The sequence below is a fragment of the Bos grunniens genome, chromosome 27 (genome assembly GCF_055505025.1).
Source record: "Bos grunniens cultivar Pamir isolate PY7600 chromosome 27, Bosgru_T2T1.0, whole genome shotgun sequence".
NCBI lineage: Eukaryota > Metazoa > Chordata > Mammalia > Artiodactyla > Bovidae > Bos > Bos grunniens.
The window spans coordinates 36258109-36280753 of record NC_141191.1 but is presented as its reverse complement, the minus strand read 5'-3'; the positions used below and the strand labels follow the sequence as shown (position 1 = coordinate 36280753).

Sequence of the window (22645 nt, the reverse complement as noted above, 5' to 3'; positions counted from 1 at the left end):
ACTCTATTTCAAATCCCCAGGTATTTAAAAATGTGCATGTTTGTGTGTGTGTGTGTGTGTGTGTGTGTGCGTGCGCGCGCGCACCTGTGTGTCTGTCTTCTCTCTCTCCATCCTTATTTCCTATCAGTTGCTTTTTATTAACTCTAAAAATGGAATTTTAAAACACAGAACCACCAGTTACAGGTTACAGATGAATTATAACATAAAACAAGACCGTAATACATATGGATGAACGATTAAAGGTGATGATTTCAACTAAGTTCAGAAATATCATTTTGTATCTCTTCATCTTTAGATAATTATAAGCAAACTTTGAATATCCTTTAAAAGGTAAAGACATCAAAATACAGTAGATTCATAAAAATTGACTAAGAACTAATCAACTTTTAAAATCATAACTTATGTTTATTTCACATCTTGTGAAATAACTTTGTTATAAGAGCCAAAAATCTCAATTTCTTAGCTTTTTAATTTTATTTTACTTTTTTAATTAAAAAAAGTTGATAGTGTATAGCTGATTTATAGTGTTGTGTTCATTTCTGCTGTACAGTAAATCAGCACAGTTTTCAGTTCAGTCGCTCAGTCGTGTCCAACTCTTTGAGACCCCATGAGCTGCAGCACACCAGGCCTCCCTGTCCAACACCAACTCCCAGAGCCCACCCAAACCCATGTCCATTGAGTCAGTGATGCCATCCAGCCACCTCATCCTCTATTGTCCCATTCTCCTCCTGCCCTCAATCTTTCCCAGCATCAGGGTCTTTTCCAATGAGTCAGCTCTTCGTATCAGGTGGCCAAAGTATTAGAGTTTAAGCTTCAACATCAGACCTTCCAATGAACACCCAGGACTGATCTCATTTAGGATAGACTGGTTGGATCTCCTTACAGTCCAAGGGACTCTCAAGAGTCTTATCCAACACCACAGTTCAAAGGCATCACTTCTTCGGCTCTCTGCTAAGTCACTTCAGTCGTGTCCGACTCTGTGCGACCCCATAGACGGCAGCCCGCCAGGCTCCCCCGTCCCTGGGATTCATTCTCCAGGCAAGAACACTGGAGTGGGTTGCCATTTCCTTCTCCAATGCATGAAAGTGAAAAGTGAAAGTGAAGTCGCTCAGTCGTGTCGGACTCTTAGCGACCCCATGGACTGCAGCCTACCAGGCTCCTTCGTCCATGGGATTTTCCAGGCAAGAGTACTGGAGTAGGGTGCCATTGCCTTCTCCGTCTTCGGCTCTCAGCTTTTTTACAGTCCAACTCTCACATCCATACATGACTACTGGAAAAACCATAGCCTTGACTATATATCCACTCTTCTTTAGATTTTGTTCCCACATAGGCCATTAGAGAGTATTGAATAGAGTTCCCTGTGCTATTCAGTAGGTCCTTATTAGTTATCTATTTTATAAATAGTAGTGTATGTGTCAATCCCATCTTCCAATTTTCTCTCCCTCCTCCCGAAATAAACTTGTGGGTATTGATGTCTTGGCTTTGGTGGACTCCAGGACCTCAGAAAATCCTACTACCAAAATAGTCAAGCTTAGTGATATACAGAACACTTGGTTTAGCACATTAGGTAATGAATAAATGTTAAATAAATTAATGAATAAGTGGCTTTATATTTTTCCATTTGCCAACATTTAAGTTAAGCATCTGTCTATATATTATGTAATATGCTGTCCTTGTTAAATATCTGTTTAATGTAAAGTTGGAAGATATTTCAGAGCATTTGATTTGCCTTTCAGGCTTGTGACGCCCTGCCAGATACGTGCTGTGTCGCTGACACGTGTAGATTCCAGCCTGGGTCAGCTTGTGATACTGGACTGTGTTGTGAATCTTGTGCTGTAAGAGTCTTTAAACATTTTATTACCTATATTAGTAAAGCTATCATTTTTTATAATATTTAAATGCTCACATTCTGCTTTACTCAATATTGTTTAACTCATCCCACCAGTTTATACCAAAAGGACACATATGTAGGGGTTCCACTGATGAATGTGATCTCCATGAATATTGCAATGGTTCATCAGCAGCATGTCAAGAAGATATGTATGTTCAGGATGGGCATCCGTGTGGACAGAATCAATGGCTCTGTATCAGTGGAATATGTGTGGATGGGATAAAACAATGTTTTGACATATTTGGTGAAGGTATTTATTTTAATTTGACTGCCTGTATATGTATTTTTCTGGAAACTGACTAATATACCTATCTTTACATGTATATATTAGAAAGGACAAAGGATATTATGATATGAAGCAATTAAAATGTCAAAAATACTTAAATTAATTTTTAAAATAAAATAAATAAAATGTCAAAAATAATGTTAAACTCTAGGAGAATAAAAATAGAAAAAGATAACATCCCCAGGAAAAATAAATGAAATAAAACTCAGTCATTTCAATAAAATGCAGCATCCAGAATAATTAAGTATTGATATAACTCAAATATTTGTTTTGTAATCTAAGATAAATACAAGAAAAATAATATAGTAATTAAAAACTAAAAACTAATAAAGAGGAGAACAACAAAAGCATTTAACATATTTGATTAACCCAAAAGAAGGCAAGAACAGAGTAAACTAAATAACATAGGATGTGAAAACAAATAGTAAGGCTGGTTATTTATATTTACATACTTATAAGTTACATTAAATATAAATCCTGTGTTCAGTATTAAATTGAGAGAAAGAGTATATCAAGTAGTAACAGAAGCAATTACAAGAAAATGACTAGAAAAATCAAGGCATGTTGCATTAATGATATATTTTTAAAGGCTGTAGAATATAGTGAAACCAATGACAACAAATTTAAAAATCTCTATAGCAGAGAAACTTTGCCTATCTTAGGGAACAACTGACAGCTATTTATGTTCCTACGGCCATATGCAGCTTCTGAATGTTGAAGATCAGTCTTGGCTTAGCAGAGATCTTCAAGGAAAAAAAAAAAAAGAGATCAAATAGAAAAGTTTTAGCAGTTGGAATTTAAGGAGAGGGAGCTGTCAAAACCATAGACTATTTTTCTTTGAGGTATCCTCATCCTTGGAACTTGGCAGCTGCTCAGAAACTTGGTGAATTCGATTTAAAAAATTAGAAAGGCATTATGAATTTTTGTACAGCCACAAGATGATCAAAGACCAAATGGTAGAGGAATTTTCCCTTAAAAGTTCTTAGTCTTCCTCTAGAAGATTTTGCTACATTTAGAAGTGCCTTTGTTGGTAGGCTAGGAAGCTATTCTGAGGACTAAAGAGTATGTATTTATCCCTAGCAAGCTTTCAGTGAAGAGAAGATAAATACTGCAAGGTTCTGAATCAGTACAAGGGCCACACCCAAGATAACAAGGTGAATCCAGAATAAAACAGCCTTGGCTCATAGAATTGCCTAGTTGTACTTAGGCGATCTCTGTCTTGCCCAATCTGCCTGACTGTTCCAACCTTCATATAGTTGCATCATGTTTTGTGATTTATTCTGCCAATCGCTTCTTTTTGATTGCAGTGCTTACTCATATAAGGTAGCAGTTCCAATTGCTATTTTACTATGTGTTTTCAATATTTTATTTTACCTTCTGTTCCTCAATAACATCTGTGTTGAATAGAGATTTTCTAGTGTAATAGTTCAATCTCCCTGTGATTTATTTTACTGTATGTATTTAGTTATTTCTGAATGGTTTGCTTGGGTGTTACAATTACTATCTTAAGACATTCAATTAATATTGATTTCATTTCAACAGTAAACCAAAACTTAGCTTATGTTCTGTTTCTGGCAAGTATCTTCACCTAAGTCTAAATGACAAAGTTTTATAATAATTGTTTTTATGCAATGGTCTTTTAAAATCTACAGAAGAAAGTCCAAACAATAAATATATTTGCACTACCTATTATATTTTCTTTTACTTTATTTGATAGTTGACTATATTAGCATGAAGTGTTACTTCATGTGGATCCTAGTTACCTCCTCCTGTCCTTTGATTTCAGCCTTAAGGATGCACTTTAGTAGATCTTACTGGAAAGGTTTGCTAAAGGTGTTTCTCATTGTGTTTGTCTTGGAATGCTACAATTTCTCCTAATTTTTTTAGGAGAGTTTAGCTGAATATAGGATCTTTAGCCTTTTCCTTTCAAAATTCTGTCACCTGGCTTCCCTCGTCCCTAATAAAGAGTGTAATCAGTTTGACCTTGATCTGTGGATTTCTTTACGATTATTCTATGTGTATTTTTTTAAACCTTTTTGTAAATATATAGATAGATATAGATACATCGTTAAATATGAAAAGTTTTCAGTCATTTCTTAAAATATTTCACCACCCTTTTCTATTTTTTCCCCATTTTTGGAATCCCTATGTGCCAATATTTCATATGCTTGATGTTGCCCCACTGATCCATTAAGCTCTCTTTACTTTTCATTATTTGATTTTCTTTCTTTCCTCATACTGGATAAACTCCACTGGTCTATCTTTAGGTCAATAAAGCCTGCGAGATTAATTCTATTGATTTTAAAATTTCTGTAGTGAAGTCTTTCATTTTAGTTAAAATAGTTTTCAGTTCAGAATTTCTATTTGGTTCCCTTTTTTTAATTTAAAAGTCTATATTAGCATTTCCCATTTAGTTTTTAAGAAATGGTTTCCTCTGGTAATTTTAACATATCTGTAATAGCTATTTTAAGTCTTTGTGTACTGGATTCAAAATTTGAGATCTGTGAGGATATTTCCCATTGGCTTTTTTTTTTCTAGGTATGTAGCATACTTTCATTTTTTTGCATGTCATGTAAAATTATTTTTTAAAGCTTTTTAATTTTTAGAAATTTTAGACAATATATTTTAACAATTTTGATTCAGATTTCTCCAAGGGTTTTTGTTGTTCTTATTGTCTTACTGACTATTTGTTTAGTGACTTTCCTGGACTAAATTTTCAGGTTCTGTATTCTGTACTATATGCAGCCACTGAGCTCTTTGCTAGTTTTTTCTTTTTCTTTTAATTTTTTTAAATTTTCTTTTAACTTTTAATCTCCCCAAATTCTTTTTATTTTTAAGTCAGGCTTCCCAGGGATAACTCCTAATTAGCACAATTTAGTGCCAAGCTGAAACCTGTCAGATACTCTTCAATGCTTTGACTGTTTATTTTCTATCCACAATGCCAAGGGACAGTTTCAAGCTTCAAGGTGGTTTGCAAGACAGGCATAGCTTTCACTTCTTGCTAGTTCAGAACTTAAATATAATCCAGAGGAGTGACTGGGGACTTCTCTTTCCTAGAATTGTTCTTGGAATGTGTACCTCTTTTCAGATCCAGTTGCGTATTTGAGCTTTTCAACATTCCTTATGATCATCTAGTTCTCCAAAGTTTCCTTTTAAATTCCCAGAAGGCTCTTGTTTGCCTCAACTGCTGCAGTGTTGCTGTCATATTGCTATTATTTCAGTATTTCCCTGGGTGTGAGGCTCTTTTTCCCACTGAGCTGAGCTCTTTTTCTTGTTGTTGTTTTTCAGTCGCTATATTGCTTTCAAATCTTTGCAGCCCCATGGACTGCAGCGTCCCTGTCCTTCACTATCTCCAGAGGTTTGCTCAGATTCATGTCCACTGAGTCGGTGATGCTGTCTAACCATCTCATCCTCTACTGCCCTCTTTTCCTTTTGCCTTCAATCTTTCCCAGCATCAGGGTGTTTTCCAATGAATCAGCTCTTCACATCAGGTGGCCAGCACCAGTCTCTGTAAGAATATTCAGAGTTGATTTCCTTTAGGATTGACTGATTTGATCTCTTTGCAGTTCAAAGGACACTCGAGAGTCTTCTCTGGCACTACAATTTGAAAACATCAATTCTTCAGCACTCAGCCTTCTTTATGGTCCAGCTCTCACATGTGTACTTGACTACTGGAAAAATCATAGCTTTTACTATACAGACCTTTGCTGGCAAAGTGATGTCTCTGCTTTTTGATACTCTATCTAGGTTTGTCATAGCTTTCCTTCCAAGGAGCAAGTGTCTTTTAACTTCACAGCTGCAGTCACTGTCTGCAGTGATTTTGGAGCCCAAGAAAATTAAATCTGTCACTGCTTCCACTTTTTCCCCTTCTATTTGCCATGAAGTGATGGGACCCGATGCTATGGTTTTTGTGTTTTGAATGTTGAGTTTCATGCCAGCTTTTTCACACTCCTCTTAGAAAAACACCCCCAGAATAGAGATTTTCTAGGTAAGTAAAAGTTTGAATAATTGTCTGACTACGCTTTGTTGCTTATAACAAAGCTCAAAATAGGCCAGACCTCTTCATTAGCTGTAAGGCTTTTGGCTACCATGCCGCTGAAGAAAGATGAGAATATCTCCAAGGTAAAACATCACAAAGCCCTCTGTCTTAAGAACTGTATCCACCAGGATTCCATCAGAGAAACAGAATCTCACCCAAATCTGATGCCATCCCTTCAAGCCAGAGCTTCCAGACAAACGAAGGTCTCTTTCACAGCAAGACTGAGTGTGCATTTCAGCCAGTTATCTGTGCCGTGTTCTAGGGCCATTAACTGGCTAGAAACTCTCTCCCATTATTACTGTCGACTTTAAAAACATCCACAACCTAAAAATTGAGAGTTTTGTTTTATTCGGTTGGAATTTTTAGGGCTTCAAGCTCAAGAGAGAGCATCTCAAGTAACCCTGAGAAAACTACCCCAAAGAGGCGAGGGAAGGAGCCAGGTTACATGGAACTTTTGCAACAAATAACAGGAAAACCAAATATCAAAAGATTATTGTTAATTAAAGAAAACCAGATAACCCAAGTTAATGAATTTAGCACTTTTCTATGTATGGGAAGATGCAAGAGTCTGGGCTCACTGAAATCATTCCTTTGATATTCACCTCAGCTATCTGGAGCCAGTATTCTGTGTCTTTGACATGGTGAGCTTCCCTGGGGCTTACTATAGGGTACAGCTGTAGTCTGATGACCGCTAGATCTCAGGTATTCTCCTTCCTGAGTTCCCTCAAGGTTCACCTGCTCACACTGGAGGGCTGCAATCCCCGAAGACTGTGATATCTCTAGTTACTTATACAGCAAGAAATATTCCATTTCTCATTACCATTCCATGGGACCCAGGAATGCAAGTGCCTCTGGTCACTAGAATCAGATGACCAAGGAATGTCCCTGGGATGAAGCCACACAAATGAGAGCACCATATGTAAAAAGCCAGAGCCTAAGATGTATGTGAAGGCTCCCTTCCAGGAAATTCTGGCACTCTGAGGTGTGGCAGGTTGAGAACCGAAAGATAGCGCTCACCCTCCAAAGTCTCAGTGAAGGATCCCAGCAGGTCCCTGTTTAATCAGAAGCCTGACCCTCAGGACATAGCTCCTGAGGTAAGCTCACAGGCCTCTTTTACAGAAGGACTGGGCTCCTCTAACTGTTCCCTCTTGTCCTGCCCTGGATATGGTAGCTGGTTAAGAACTCTTTCTCCCTTAGTTACAGTCTTGTGGGAGGCTTGAGCATACACCGCACTGGCCATCAGAAGCATTTCACAATTCTCTACAGCCTTGTAGGTCTCATAGACATGAGCCTCTGTTTGTTATCAGTGTTGGAGGTTTCGGGGGCTCATCTTTCAGGTACAGGATTTAAAAGCTGTGGCGCCTGATGTGAGTCAAATACTTCACCGCCTCAGGGAGGAACTCTTGGTTTTGAGTTCCCTCCCAATTGTGGGATTGGTGTGCTGGGGTGAGTTTATGGCAAGACTGTGTCTCAGCCTTTCTTACCTGCTTCAGTGTGGCCTTTCTCTTGTTTGCTCAGTGTAAAGTGGTCATTCCACCAGTTTTTAGCTTTTCTTCACTAGAAATTGTTCCATGTGTAGCTGTAGATTTGATGTGTTTGTAAAAAGTTGCGAGTTCAAGATTTTTCTGTGTGTACTTCACCATCTTGAAATGGAACCTCTATTTCCATCAGCATTTTAAAGAGATTACTCCATAGTTACATGACTTGCATATTTCTGAAGAAAAAATCTATCATATTGTATCTCTTTTCTCTTTAAGCCATGAAGATTTTTTTGGTCTTTGGGTTTTATCAGTCTCCATATTATATATTTGAATGTGTGTTTGTGAGCCTGTAGTTCTGCTTAGTGTTCCTAAGTGTCTTGTGACTGTGGTGTAAACACTGTACTATTATACAGATTTCTAAATTTCAATTTATATTTGTTTGTCTCTCCATAATTATCTCAATGTATTTATTTTTGATGCCCTGCCTTCTTAAAGATTTATATCTCTATAGTTAATTTTAGTGTACACGTACCTTGGTTCTCGTAATTATTTTAACATATGTAGATGTCTTTGTTTTATATTTTTTCTTGAATGCTTTATATAAAGACATATTGTTAGTTAAAAGTTTTTTTCTCTGTCTTCTTCTACATTTTTTACTTACAGAAACTGTGTTTTCAGTTTAAATGCTTCTCATATAAACACTGTATCTTATATGAATACATCCATCTTTTTCTTCTGCTAAGTATATGAAGTAAGAGAACAATCACTTTAATTGAATTAGAAACCAAAATTGTTAAGGTTCCATTAGAGTTGTTGTTAAGTTCACTCTATATCTAGTTCACTCATTTCTAGGGCATAACTCTCCAGGACTTTCAATTGAGAGATTGTATGTATGTAACCACAGTGCAGAAACTGCAGACAAATAATGCTCTGCTTTCTGGAAGTCATTTATTTATATTTTAATTTCCTTCTCTTTACATGTTTCACTTCAAATTCAGTCATTCAATCGTGTCCGACTCTTTGCGACCCCATGAACTGCAGCACGCCAGGCCTCCCTATCCATCACCAACTCCCGGAGTTTAGCCAAGCTCAGGTCCATCGAGTCAGTGATGCCATCCAGCGATCTCATCCTCTGTCGTCCCCTTTTCCTCCTGCCCTCAATCCCTGCCAGCATTAGGGTCTTTTCCAATGAGTCAATTCTTCGCATGAGGTAGCCAAAGTATTGGATTTTCAGCTTCAGCATCAGTCCTTCCAATGAACACCTAGGACTGATCTCCTTTAGGATGGACTAGTTGGACCTCCTTGTAGTCCAAGGGACTCTCAAGAGTCTTCTTCAACACCACAGTTCAAAAGCATCAATTCTTCAGTGCTCAGCTTTCTTCACAGTCCAACTGTCACATCTATACATGACTCTGGAAAAACCATAGCCTTAACTAGACGGACCTTTGTTGGCAAAGTAATGTCTCTGCTTTTTAATACGCTATCTAGGTTGGTCATAACTTTCCTTCCAAGGAGTAAGCATCTTTTAATTTCATGGCTGCAGTCACCATCTGCAGTGATTTTGGAGTCCAAAAAAATAGTCTGACACTGTTTCCACTGTTTCCCCATCTATTTCCCATGAAATGATGGGACCAGATTCACATGTTTAGAAGCAGGAAAATGTCTTAAGAGGGGACTGTACTATATGTTGAGGCCCCCCAAGTCTCTAATTTTATCACTATAGTAAATGATCCTCCAAATTTGGCCTTCTTTATGTTCTGTTTCCCCTGGGTAAGCTTATAATTTTGATCCTCTCACACAGAACTAGGTTTGCAAATGACCTCTGGGATGAAAATCATTGCTTTTTCGCAGTTTACTACTGCCTCTAGGACTTACAACTGAGATCCTGATGCTGAGGCTCCTTTTATGTTCTCATATTTCTTTGTGGTTAAATCAAAGGTTTTTGGCTTAATCTTCCCATTAGAGTAATGATAAACTGCTTTTTAAGTAGATAGAATCCTATGAGAATTAAGCACATAATGTGTGTGGACTGGATAGTAAATATGAAAATAAATTAGTTGTGATTCCAAGATTTTTTGCTCTGGGGAAAGTAGGATGAAAACAAAAGATGTCATTTTAATGATTTGTCTTGAAAACACATTTACACAGAAACACTATTGACCAATAAGTCAATTATTTGTTTAAAATGTTTCTTATATACATATATGTTTCAGACTTACTAAAAGTTAGAAGATAAACTGCATACTGTAGTTAATCCTAAGGTATCTGTTTGGGTAGTAGAAAAGACGCTTTCAATATTTAAATATTTCACTGAAGTGTTGTTTTTGTGTGTAACTTTAATTAAAACTATTTTATTTTCAATTTTGTATTATGCTCATATGTTGTACAATATTTTAGGCAATCTCAGAATAAATGTACTCATTAATTATTTTAAATGCAGCAGCAGTATGACTAACCACACACTGTTTTTTTCAGGCACATCTTATGCTCCTGCAGAGTGTTTCCAGAGGCTTAATTCTATGAACGATCTGTCTGGGAACTGTGGCGTAACTCCTACTGGGTTCACACCATGTACCTCTGAGTATGTTCCAGGAAATCTATCTGAGAAATGTTATTTATTGTCTTAAATTTGAAAATACCATGAGATAATTTACTTTATACGTAAGCAAAATGTCACTTTATCATGAACTAAGACTATATTTAACCAAACTATAAATAAGTACAGAATGTCTGTACTTATCTTTCTCACACATCCAAGCTATCACTTGTACTGTCCCACAGAGCATTTCATTTACCTATAGGTACATTAATTCCCCTTTAGTTGGAAAGGTAATTTTCATTTTTGCATGCTATCACTTTAATTTTACAAACGATAACCATGGTTTAGTGATCTAATAAAAGTGCATGAATTTCTGCTATCCAGGAAGTAAAGCACTGTGTTTAAGAACATGTGCTCTACAGGCAGCCATCTTGGTTTCAAGGACTAATCCCGATGGTTACCTACTGCTGTGGCTTTGGACATGTGCCTCACGTTCCTGAGGTGTAAAACATGAATACCGGTTTCACTAACATCACTGGGCTTGTGCCAGTATGGAATTTAGATACTCTAATAAACACACCTAGAATGGGGCTGACACGCAGTATGCACAATATGAGTGTTAATTGTTAATTACTATGTGCCTGCTATGTCACTGTAGTCATGTCCGACTCTTCGTCACCCTGGACTGTAGCCCACCAGGCTCCCCTGTCCATGGAATTCTCCAGGCAAGAATACTGGAGTAGGTAGCCATGCCCTCCTCCAGGGGATCTTCCCCACCCAGGGATCAAATCCAAGTCTCTTATGTCTCCTGCATTGGCAAGCAGGTTCTTTACCATTAGCACCATCTGGGAAGTTCTAATTACTATGATTATTATATGTATATATTAGAACTAGAATGTTACTGTGATATTTTTATGCTATTTCAAACATGGTTTGATATCTAAAATTAAAATTCTATAAAAAAATTTGTTTGCATGAATAGCAAGAAGATTTCTCATATAACCTTTACTCATATTTGCCAGTGGCTTGCATTTTGCCCAGTTGCTTTGTCCTTCTGTTTTTCAAATTCTCCTCTCCTTTCCTCCTTTCAAAATTATTTTCCTAAACCATTTGAATGTAAATTGGATAGTATGCTTCATTATCCTTAAATAAACCATTGTGTCTTTCTTGGGGACAAAATTTTTTAATGGCTATATTGTAGTCATCAAAATTCACAATAAAACTTCATTCATTATCTCAATAAAGTATTTACAGTTCTTTGCTTTGTTCAGGAGCAAATCTAGAGTCACATGTTTGCATTAGTCATAATGTATTTTTAAACTTTAATCTAGAACATTTTCTTTGTTTTATTTGTTATTTTTACTTTTTTAAAAAATACTACAGGCCAATTATTTTGTAAAATTTTTCTCAAACTGGGTTTGATAGTTAGTTAGATTCGTGTTATAAATTTTGTCATCCTTGCCACTAAAGTGGTGTTGTACCATCAAGTGCGATTTTCAAAGGGTACATCCCAATTTCTCTCTGTGTGGGATATGTTAGGTTAAACTATTTGGTAAAGTTAATTTTCTTTAGGTCTCTCAGTTGTAAAGTTACTCTTTCCCTTTGTGTCTAATGCATAATTTGGTGGGGGGAGTTAATACTGAGACTATAGGCATATTCTGTTCTTCAAACTTTTGCCCTCTAGTTTTAAAGTTCACTGGTAATTTTCTAATTCCATTATTGCCTGTCTTTAAGCTAAAAATGTATTGTAGAAAGAAGTATTCCCTCCTACTTGTTTATTTCTGTATTTGTCTATATCAGTTCAGACTCAGCAATTGTTACTTGACTCAAGAGTGTAGAATTATTAATAAATTATTTATTTATTTATTTATTATTATTTATTTAATTATTTAATAATTAATTAATTACTATCGTTTATTTTAATGCTTGCTTTCTCAAATTGTCTCAGTTTTGGCTAGTGAGAGTTTACTTTAACTGGCCACAATGTTTTTTTCAAAAGTCTGTATGATACTTTAAAAACTTACAAATTTCTCTAGCACAAAAAAACAGACATCCTAGGACACTTATTATATTTTCTTTTTTACCCTTGCTGTGGATTCAGCTATTTCTCTAAATAAACAAAGGAATTTCCAGCTGCCCTTTATCAGAGAAGAGTACTTAGAAAACAAACATCTCAGCACCAGTTGTGCCCATTTCTACTGTTTCTCATGATCTCTAAGTCTTCTCAGTGAACAAAGGTAGAACATACAAGTATCACATATTTATTTCTATATCCACTTGTTGTATCTCTGCTTTTAAAACATGAACTTATAGTGATCATTTTATGGCAAAATACAGCTTGCATTTATGAACTGCTTTCTTATATGCTCGAGCCCTGAAGCACAAAAATTTGTTTCACAATTGCTAAAACATATTCTGACTAAAGGAAACTTTCTAGCTATTGTGATTATATTCTCTTTTAAATCATTGACCTTTTTATATTAGCTGCTCTGAGGTACTTATCTGCTAACTACATTATCTGGGTCATTTTGGCATTGATATCTAGTGCTGTATTTGCTCCTATATCGTGTTTTAAGTGTTGCATAACATTTATGATTTTCTGTATACCTACTTACAAACATTGTATTAGTTTCAGATGTAAAACATAATAATTCAATATTTTTATAAATTACACACCATACAAAGTTATTAGACAATACTGACTATACTTCCTGTGCTGCACTATTACATCCCTGTGGCTTATCTATTTATTATACCCCTGGTGGTTTGTACCTCTTAATCCCCTTCACCCATTTGGTGATTTCCAAATCCTTCTCCGATCTAGTAACCACTAGTCTGAATCTGTGAGTATATCTCTGTTTTTCTCACCTTTGTTTGTTTTATTTTTAGATTCCACATACAAGTAGAAGCATATGATATTTGTTTTTCTCTGATTCATTTCAAAATGCATGAACCAATATGCTCTCCAGGTCTACCCATGTTCTTGCAAACAGCAAGATTCCATTTTTTTGTGGCTAATATTGTCATATATATATATATATATATATATATAATATACAAATAACATACATGTATCTCACGTCTATATACATTCATCTAATGGTGGGTACTTAGGTTGCCTCCATACCTCAGTCTTAGTCTCTCAGTCATGTCTGACTCTTGGCAATCCCATGGACTGTAGCTTCCCAGGCTCCTCTGTTCATGCAGTTCTCCAGGCAAGAATACTGGAGTGGGTTGTCATTTCTTCTCCAGGGGATCTTCCCAACCCAGTGATCAAACCCAGGTATTCCGCACTGCAGGCACTTTCTTTACCATCTGAGCCACCAGAGAAGCCCATATCTTACCTATTTTAAATAATGCTGCAATAAACATTAGGGTACCTATATCTCTTTGAAGTAGTATTTTCCTTTTCTTCAGATAAATATCTAGGAGTGGAACTGTTGGATTGTATGGTATTTTAATTTTTTTGTTTTACGAAACTCCATACTGTTTTTCATGTACAAAACCAATTTCCACTAAGTGTTTACTACAGTTTCTTTTCTCTGCATCCTGACCAGCCCGTGTTTTTATTGTCATTGTTTTACCCTCTTTGGTCTCTTTGAAAATAGCCATTCTGACGGATGTGAGATAATACCTCACTGCGGTTTTGATTTGCATTTCCTTGATGATTAGTAATGTTTCGTGCCTTTTCATGTACCTCTTGTCTCTCTGTATGCCTTTGGGAAAATGTCTATTCAGGTCCTTGTTGTTGTTGCTGTTGTTTAGTTGCCAAGTCATGTCCCACTCTTACAGCGTTACTCTATAAGTTACTCTTATAGACTGTAGCCTGCCAGGCTCCTCTGTCCATTGGATTTCCCAGGCAAGAATACTGAAGTGGGTGCCATTTCCTTCTCCAAGGGATCTTCCTGATGCAGAGATAGAACCCATGTCTCTTGCATTGCAGGTGCATTCCTTACAACTGAGCCACCAGGGGAGCACTATTCAGGTCCTATGCCCATATTTTAACTGAATTGGTGGGTTTTTCTATTGAGTTGTATAAGTTCTTTATATATTTTGGATATTAACCCCTTTACAGATATCTTCTTCCACATTGCTTTTGTGTTTTGACCATGGTTTCCTTTGCTATGTAAATTCTTTTTAGTTCAGTTGGGTCCCATTTGTTTCTCTGCTTCTGTTGCCTTTGCCTAAGGCGATCAAAAAAATATACAAATTATTAAGGTGAATGTCAAAGAACATACTATGTTTTTTTAAATCTTTTTATTTTATTATATTGGCATATAATTGATGATTAACAATCTTGTGATAATTTCAGGTGGACAGAAAAGGGACTCACCCATTCATAAACATATATTAATTCTTCCCCTAAATCTCCTCCCATTCAGACTTTCAATAGCATTAAGCAGATTTCTCTGTGCTATACAGTAGAATCTTGCTGGTCATCCAATTTAAAATATAACAGTGTGTACATGTCCATCCCAAACATCTTAACTATCCCTTTCCCCCATTCTCCCAAGCCTGGCAACCGTAAGTTCATTCTCTGAGTCAATAAGGCTCTTGTTTCTGTATTAGTTTTCTGTCTGAATGATATGTTCATTGATGAAAGTGGGTTGTTAAAGTCCCTCACTCTTATTGTGTTACTGTCTATTTCTCCGTTTAAGGTTGTTAGTATTTGCTTTACATGTTGAGGTGCTCCTATATTGGGTGCATATATATGTTTGCAATTATTATATCTTCTTTTTGGATTTATCCCTTGATCATTATGTAGTGTCCTTCTTTGTCTCTTATGTCTTTGTCTTAAAGTCTATCATGTGATGTGCATATTGTTACACCAGATTTCTTTTATTTTCCATTTGCGTGGAATACCTTTTTTCCATCCTGTCACTTTCTGTGTGTGTGTGTCCTTAGTTCTGATGTGGGTCTCCTGTAGACAGCTTACATATATGTCTTATCTTTGTATCCACTCAGCCAGTCTATGTCTTTTGGTTGGTTCATGTAATCCATTTACATTTAAGGTAATTATCAATATATATGTTCCTACTGTTGTTGTTCAGTCATCATGTCATGTCTAACTCTCTGGGACCCCATGAATTGCAGCATTCCAGGTTTCCCTGTACTTTACTATCTCTGTGAGTTTGCTCAAACTCATGTCCATTGCCTGGAAAATTCCATGGACAGAGGAGACTGGTGGGCTACACTCCATGGGGTTGCAAAGAGTCAGGCAACTGACCACACACACAGCCACAGAAGTAGCAGTAACCTGTCTACAAGGGAAGGATTCAATATCCAATGAGAAAAAATACAATCCATTACCAAAACATGTTTATGTTCAGAGAGAAAGCTGAATAAAATCTATTTGCTGATCTACAGGTGGTACATTAGGCAGTTTAAAGTATCCAGGAGAAATGCAGACAGATTTTCCTGAATTGTGTTTCAGACACATGGGGCAAAGTAGGCACTCTTTGCATTAATGTTTCCATCAGTTCATAAAGTGGACCAATGATTCAATGCATGCCTGGTAGTCAGTAATGGCAGTTTATTTGGAATGGTTTAGGGTCAGGAAGCAACAGTTAGAACTGGACATGGAACAACAGACTGGTTCCAAATAGGAAATGAGTATGTCAAGGCTGTATATTGTCACCCTGCTTATTTAACTTAAATGCAGAGTACATCATGAGAAACATTGGGCTGGAAGAAGCACAAGCTGGAATCAAGATTGTCGGGAGAAATGTCAATAACCTCAGATATGCAGATGACACCACCCTTATGGCAGAAAGTGAAGAAAAACTAAAAAGCCTCTTGATGAAAGTGAAAGTGGAGAGTGAAAAAGTTGGCTTAAAGCTCAACATTCAGAAAACTAAGATCATGGCATCCGGTCCCATCACTTCATGGGAAATAGATGGGGAAACAGTGGAAACAGTGTCAGACTTTATTTTTCTGGGCTCCAAAATCACTGCAGATGGTGACTGCAGCCATGAAATTAAAAGATGAGGATTCATTTTGATATTTGGCAAAACTAATACAATTATGTAAAGTTTAAAAATAAAATTTAAAAAAAATAAAAAAAATTTTTAAAAAATGAAAAAATAAATAAATAAATAAAAGATGCTTACTCCTTGGAAGGAAAGTTATGACCAACCTAGATAGCATATTCAAAAGCAGAGACATTACTTTGCCAACAAAGGTCCGTCTAGTCAAGGCTATGGTTTTTCCTGTGGTCATGTATGGATGTGAGAGTTGGACAGTGAAGAAGGCTGAGCGCCGAAGAATTGATGCTTTTGAACTGTGGTGTTGGAGAAAACTCTTGAGAGTCCCTTGGACTGCAAGGAGATCCAACCAGTCCATTCTGAAGGAGATCAGCCCTGGATTTCTTTGGAAGGAATGATGCTAAAGCTGAAACTCCAGTACTTTGGCCACCTCATGTGAAGAGTTGACTCATTGGCAAAGACTCTGATGCTGGGAGGGATTGGGGGCAGGAGGAGAAGGGGACGACAGAGGATGAGATGGCTTGATGGCATCACTGACTCGATGGACGTGAGTTTGAGTGAACTCCAGGAGTTGGTGATGGACAGGGAGGCCTGGTGTGCTGCGATTCATGGGGTCGCAAAGAGTCAGACATGACTGAGCGACTGAACTGAACTGAACTGAGCCTTCTTATCACTGAATTTTACCTATGTATCCTTTTATTCTGAACTAACTGCAGATTCTTGGGAAATTTCAAAAATAACCTAGAAAGAATACAGAGGACCCCTGTATACTTCAGCTGTTTTCCCCAAATGGTAACACCTCAAATGACTTATATATCTTACCTATAGTAGAATATCCAAGCGAGGAAATTGACACTGGTAAATTCACAGACATTACTCATATATCATCAGTTTCCCATGGATTCATTTGTGGTGTGTGTGTATGTGTGTTTGTTTGAATTGCCATCTTGGCAATATTGCACTGCAAAGTGATAAACATAGAATGTCTGGGTTTATTTCAGTGTTCTTTCCTTTTTCTCAATCAGGTTTTAGTTTTCAGTGTTCAAGTGCTGCATGTATTTTAAGTATATTGCTGAATGTTTTGCTTTTGAAAATATTGTGAACAGAATAGTTCTCTAAATTTTATTTTCTCATTGTTCACTGCCAGTATCTAATAATAATAAAAATAACAATGCAAATCATATATTGATCTTTTATATTGTGTGAACCTCATAAATTCTCTCTTTCTCTCTTTTTGTGTGTGAGCTTCTTAGTATTTCCATGTTCAGGATCATGGAATCTGCAAATGAAGTCTGAATTATCCTTTTCTAATTCGGATACCTTTAATTTGTTTTTCTTGCTTGACTGTATATATATCTACCAAAATGTTGAATTGTAAGTAGAGAAAGAAAAGATTTACTTATTACCAATTTTATGAGACAAATTTAGCCATTACCAGGAAGTTTATTGTTAGCTGTAGTTTTTTTTTTGTTAATACCCTTTATCTGATTTGGAAATCCCCCCTATATTTCTACTTTTCTGAGAATTTTTAATCTTACATGGTGGTTGTTATTTTTTCAGTGCTTTTAGTACATCTATTTTCATAAATCTGTTTTTGGTGCATTTTCCTATTGATATAATTTATTACATTAATTTGTTTTCAGATGTTAAAACTCATGAGCCATGTTCTTATTATCCACTCTGACAATGTCTGGCTTTTAATTGATTGTTTATAGACCATTTCCATTAAAAGTGATTACTGATCTACTATCTTCAAATAACAGAATAATCGTTCACATTCAAATGCTGTAATTATGCACTCCTTCATGTGTAGTGAAGGTGTACTATGATAGTTTCCCAATTCCTCCGTCACAAGTCCCTTGTGAGGCTTCTTGTTACTCACTTTGCTTATACATATACAATAAATATCCAATACATTCTTCATATTATTGCTTTGAGAAGATAGTTATCTTTTAGCTCAGTTAAGAGTAAGAAAAATACACACATTTTTCTTTCAATTTTTTCATTTTCTAATGCTGTCCCTTTTTAATGTAGATCTAAGTTTCTGACACAAACTTCTCTTCTGCATAAAGGACTTTTTAAAAAATATTTCTTGCAAGTATGATATGCTCACAAAGAATTCTATCATTTTTTGTCTGAAAAATCTCTATTATTTGAAAGATAATTTTACTGGACAGAGAATTCTTAGTTAGATTTTTCTTTTCTTACAGCAGTCAAAAATTCCTTCCAAATCTTAACTGCATGATTTTTAAATGAAAAGTCTGCTGTAATTCTTATCTTTACTCCTCTAAGTAAGGTGTGCCCCAACCTAGTTGCCTTTGAGAGTGTCTCATTGATATTGATTTACTTTAGTTTGAATGTGATATATTTATAGATGGTTTGTATTTTGATATTTATCCTGCTTGGCATTTTCTAAGTTTCTTGTATTTGTGTTTTCATGTCTGTCAATAGTTTTGTGAAGATCTTGTTCATTATTTTTTTCAAGATTTTTCCTATTCTGTTTCTTCTCCTTCTGCTGCTCTTATTACAAGTATGTTACACTTTCTGTAATTGTCTTATAGTTCTTGGGTTTTTCTATTTTTTCCTCCATTATTTTGTTTTATTGTGATTCAGTTTGGGAAGTTTCTATCAATCTATCACTGAGTTCTCTGAAGTTTTTCTTCTGTGGCTTAGATTGCATTTTATTGATGAAAGCTTGGAAGCCATTTTTAAATTTTTGTTAGGTTTTTTATGCTTTTATTTTCTCTTTATTCTTATAGTTTGTTCTTACAGTTTTCATATCTCTGTTGATGTTGTTTCTCTGGTCTTTCGTGTTGTTGACTTTTGCTTTTTAAACCTTTAAAATATTAACCAAAGCTATCTTAAATTTCATATCTAATAATTCCAAGATCTATTTTATATTTGATTTGTTTCTGATGCTATTTTATCTCTTTAGACTGTTTTTTTTCCTTGCCTTTTAATATAAATAGTACTTTTTTGTGTTGAAAGTTGGTCATGTTATATAGGGTAGTAGGCACTGAAGCAAATAAGCTTTTAATGTAAGAATATATGTTAATATTTTTAGGAGATAGATTGTGTCTAGTGTTTGTTGTAGCTATAGGCACCAGAATCTTCAGATTCCATTAGTGAAGAAATTTCTTTCTCTCTTCTTAAATTTGGAGCTTCCTTTTATCCCAGCCCTCAAAGGGAATATGTGTCTTGGAGCTCTCTCAGTTGTAATTTACTTCTATTTCTGCTGGGGACTTGTTACTATGGTTTTACAGTTGGTGGGGGGGTGGACCTTCTCTAGTTTTTACATAAGCCTTTCTTTTAATGAGTTTGTGTCTCAGGGGTATGGATAACAGAAGTGCTTTTATTCCTCCTCCAGGTGTAGAGTGCCCCATCCCATGCCCCCATTCTCTAGTCCCTGTTCTACAGCTACCATCCCCAACTTATATCCTTAAGCCTTTTCTGTTATTGATCATGACTATATAGAACTCAAAAGCCTCTTGATGAAAGTGAAAGTGGAGAGTGAAAAAGTTGGTTTAAAACTCAACATTCAGAAAACGAAGATCATGGCATCCAGTCCCACCACTTCGTGGGAAATAGATGGGGAAACAGTGTCAGAATTAATTTTTCTCAGCTCCAAAATCACTGCAGATGGTGACTGCAGCCATGAAATTAAAAGACGCTTACTCCTTGGAAGGAAAGTTATGACCAACCTAGATAGCATGTTCAAAAGCAGAGACATTACTTTGCCAACAAAGGTCCGTCTAGTCAAGGCTATGGTTTTTCCTGTGGCCATGTATGGAAGTGAGAGTTGGACTGTGAAGAAGGCTGAGCACTGAAGAATTGATGCTTTTAAACTGTGGTGTTGGAGAAGACTCTTGAGAGTCCCTTGGACTGCAAGGAGATCCAACCAGTCCATTCTGAAGGAGATCAGCCCTGGGATTTCTTTGGAAGGAATGATGCTAAAGCTGAAACTCCAGTACTTTGGCCACCTCATGCAAAGAGTTGACTCATTGGAAAAGACTCTGATGCTGGGAGGGATTAGGGGCAGGAGGAGAAGGGGATGACAGAGGATGAGATGGCTGGATGGCATCACTGACTCGATGGACATGAGTCTCAGTGAACTCCAGGAGTTGGTGATGGACAGGGAGGCCTGGCATGCTGCGAATCATGGGGTCCCAAAGAGTCGGACACGACTGAGCGACTGATCTGATCTGATATTTATTATTCTTTTAGGTGATCCAAGAAAAGTGGAGTTGGCAAGAGTGGGATGAAAGTCTTTATACCTAGAGATTAAGCCTTTGTTAGACAGCTGGGTCTGGGAATTTCATAATGATTACTCTTCACCTCCCCCTGTAAGTGTATATGGAGAGCTTTCACATATACTCCCCAAAAGAAACATATAGAGTTTCTGGAGAAAAGGCAAATGAAAATATAACTGTATTACTCAAGAGCTTCACATCTTCATGGTAGTTCATGCTCAGTCTCCAGTGATTTGTCAAAATTTGTATTTAAATATTGTTAGTGGTTTAGGTAGTTCAGTGGCTTATGTTCCAGATAGGCAAATTACAAGTGCTACTTATTGTTTTTGCATGCACTTAGCTTTCCAGATACATGTAAGTGGTTTTTTCTGCAACCGCAGTTCTCTGATGGGTCCAAAAAAAGTCATTGATTTCCATTTACTCAGCATTTTCTTGTAATGACTGGAAAAACAAAGCCTTCTTAAGTAAACAGTGCAAAGAAATAGAGGAAAACAATAGAATGGGAATGACTAGAGATCTCTTCAAGAAAATTAGAGATACCAAGGGAACATTTCATGCAAAGATGGACATAATAAAGGACAGAAATTGTGTGGACCTAACAGAAGCAGAGATATTAAGAAGAGGTGGCAAGAATACACAGAAGAACTGTACAAAAAGGTTTTAATGACCCAATTACCACAGTGGTGTAGTTACTCACCTAGAGCCAGACATCCATGAGTGTGAAGTCAAGTGGGCCTTAGGGAGCATTACTATGAACAAAGCTAGTGGAGGTAATGGAATTCCAGCTGAGCTATTTCAAATCCTAAAAGATGATGCTGTGAAAGTGCTGTACTCAGTATGCCAGCAAATTTGGAAAACTCAACAGTGGCCACAGGACTGGAAAATTTCAGTTTTCATTCCAATTCCAAAGAAAGGCAATGCCAAAGAATGTTCAAACTGCCACACAATTTCTTTCATTTCACATGCTAACAAGGTAATGTTCAAAATCCTTCAAGCTGGGCTTCAACAGTACAGGGCTCTATACTTTGAATCCCGTACCTCTTGCAGGTAGCCTTAGAAACTGATGTCAAAATAGTTGTTAACCTTCTGAACTCAAACTAGTTTAACACCGCCCATATTCAAAAGCAGAGACATTACTTTGCCAACAAAGGTTCGTCTAGTCAAGGCTATGGTTTTTCCTGTTGTCATGTATGGATGTGAGTGTTGGACTGAAGAAGGCTGAGCACTGAAGAATTGATGCTTTTGAACTGTGGTGCTGGAGAAGACTCTTGAGAGTCCCTTGGACTGCAAGGAGATCCAACCAGTCCATTCTGAAGGAGATCAGCCCTGGGATTTCTTTGGAAGGAATGATGCTAAAGCTGAAACTCCAGTACTTTGGCCACCTCATGTGAAGAGTTGACTCATTGGAAAAGACTCTGATGCTGGGAGGGATTGGGGGCAAGAGGAGAAGGGGACGACAGAGGATGAGATGGCTGGATGGCATCATTGACTTGATGGACGTGAGTCTGAGTGAACTCCAGGAGTCGGTGATGGACAGGGAGGCCTGGTGTGCTGCGATTCATGGGGTCGCAAAGAGTCGGACATGACTGAGCGACTGATCTGATCTGATCTGATATCACTTTGCCAACGAGGGTCCACAGACTGAAAGCTATGGTTTTTCCAGTAGTCATGTATGGATGTCAGAGTTGGACCATAAAGAATGCTGAGTGCTAAAAAATTGATGCTTTTGAACTGTGGTGTTGGAAAAGATTCTTGAAAGTCCCTTGAACAGCAAGGAAATCAAACCAATTATTCCTGAAGGAAATCAACCCTGAATATTCATTGGAAGGACTGATGCTAAAGCGCCAATACTTTGGTCACCTGATGTGAAGAGCCGACTCACTTGAAAAGACCCTGCAAGATAGTCATGATGGTGTGATCACTCACCTAGAGCCAAACATCCTGGAATGTGAAGTCAAGTGGGCCTTAGGAAGCATCATTACGAACAAAGCTAGTGGAGGTGATGGAATTCCAGTTGAGCTATTTCAAATCCTGAAGGATGATGCTGTGAAAGTGCTACACTCAGTATGCCAGCAAATTTGGAAAAGTCAGAAGTGGCCACAGGACTGGAAAAGGTCAGTTTCATTCCAATCCCAAAGAAAGGCAATGCCAAAGAATGCTCAAACTACTGCACAG

At 36.9% G+C, this 22645-nt stretch overlaps 1 protein-coding gene across 1 annotated transcript in view; it reads left to right on the top strand.

Annotated features, from left to right (window-relative positions):
• Positions 1 to 22645, top strand: part of ADAM2 (ADAM metallopeptidase domain 2) — a 101279-nt gene that overhangs the window by 62164 nt on the left and 16470 nt on the right. The window contains exons 13-15 of the mRNA XM_086380424.1: positions 1737 to 1835; positions 1946 to 2141; positions 10173 to 10278. Of these exons, the coding sequence (XP_086236550.1) occupies positions 1737 to 1835; positions 1946 to 2141; positions 10173 to 10278 (401 nt within the window). The remainder of the gene's footprint in view (positions 1 to 1736; positions 1836 to 1945; positions 2142 to 10172; positions 10279 to 22645) is intronic.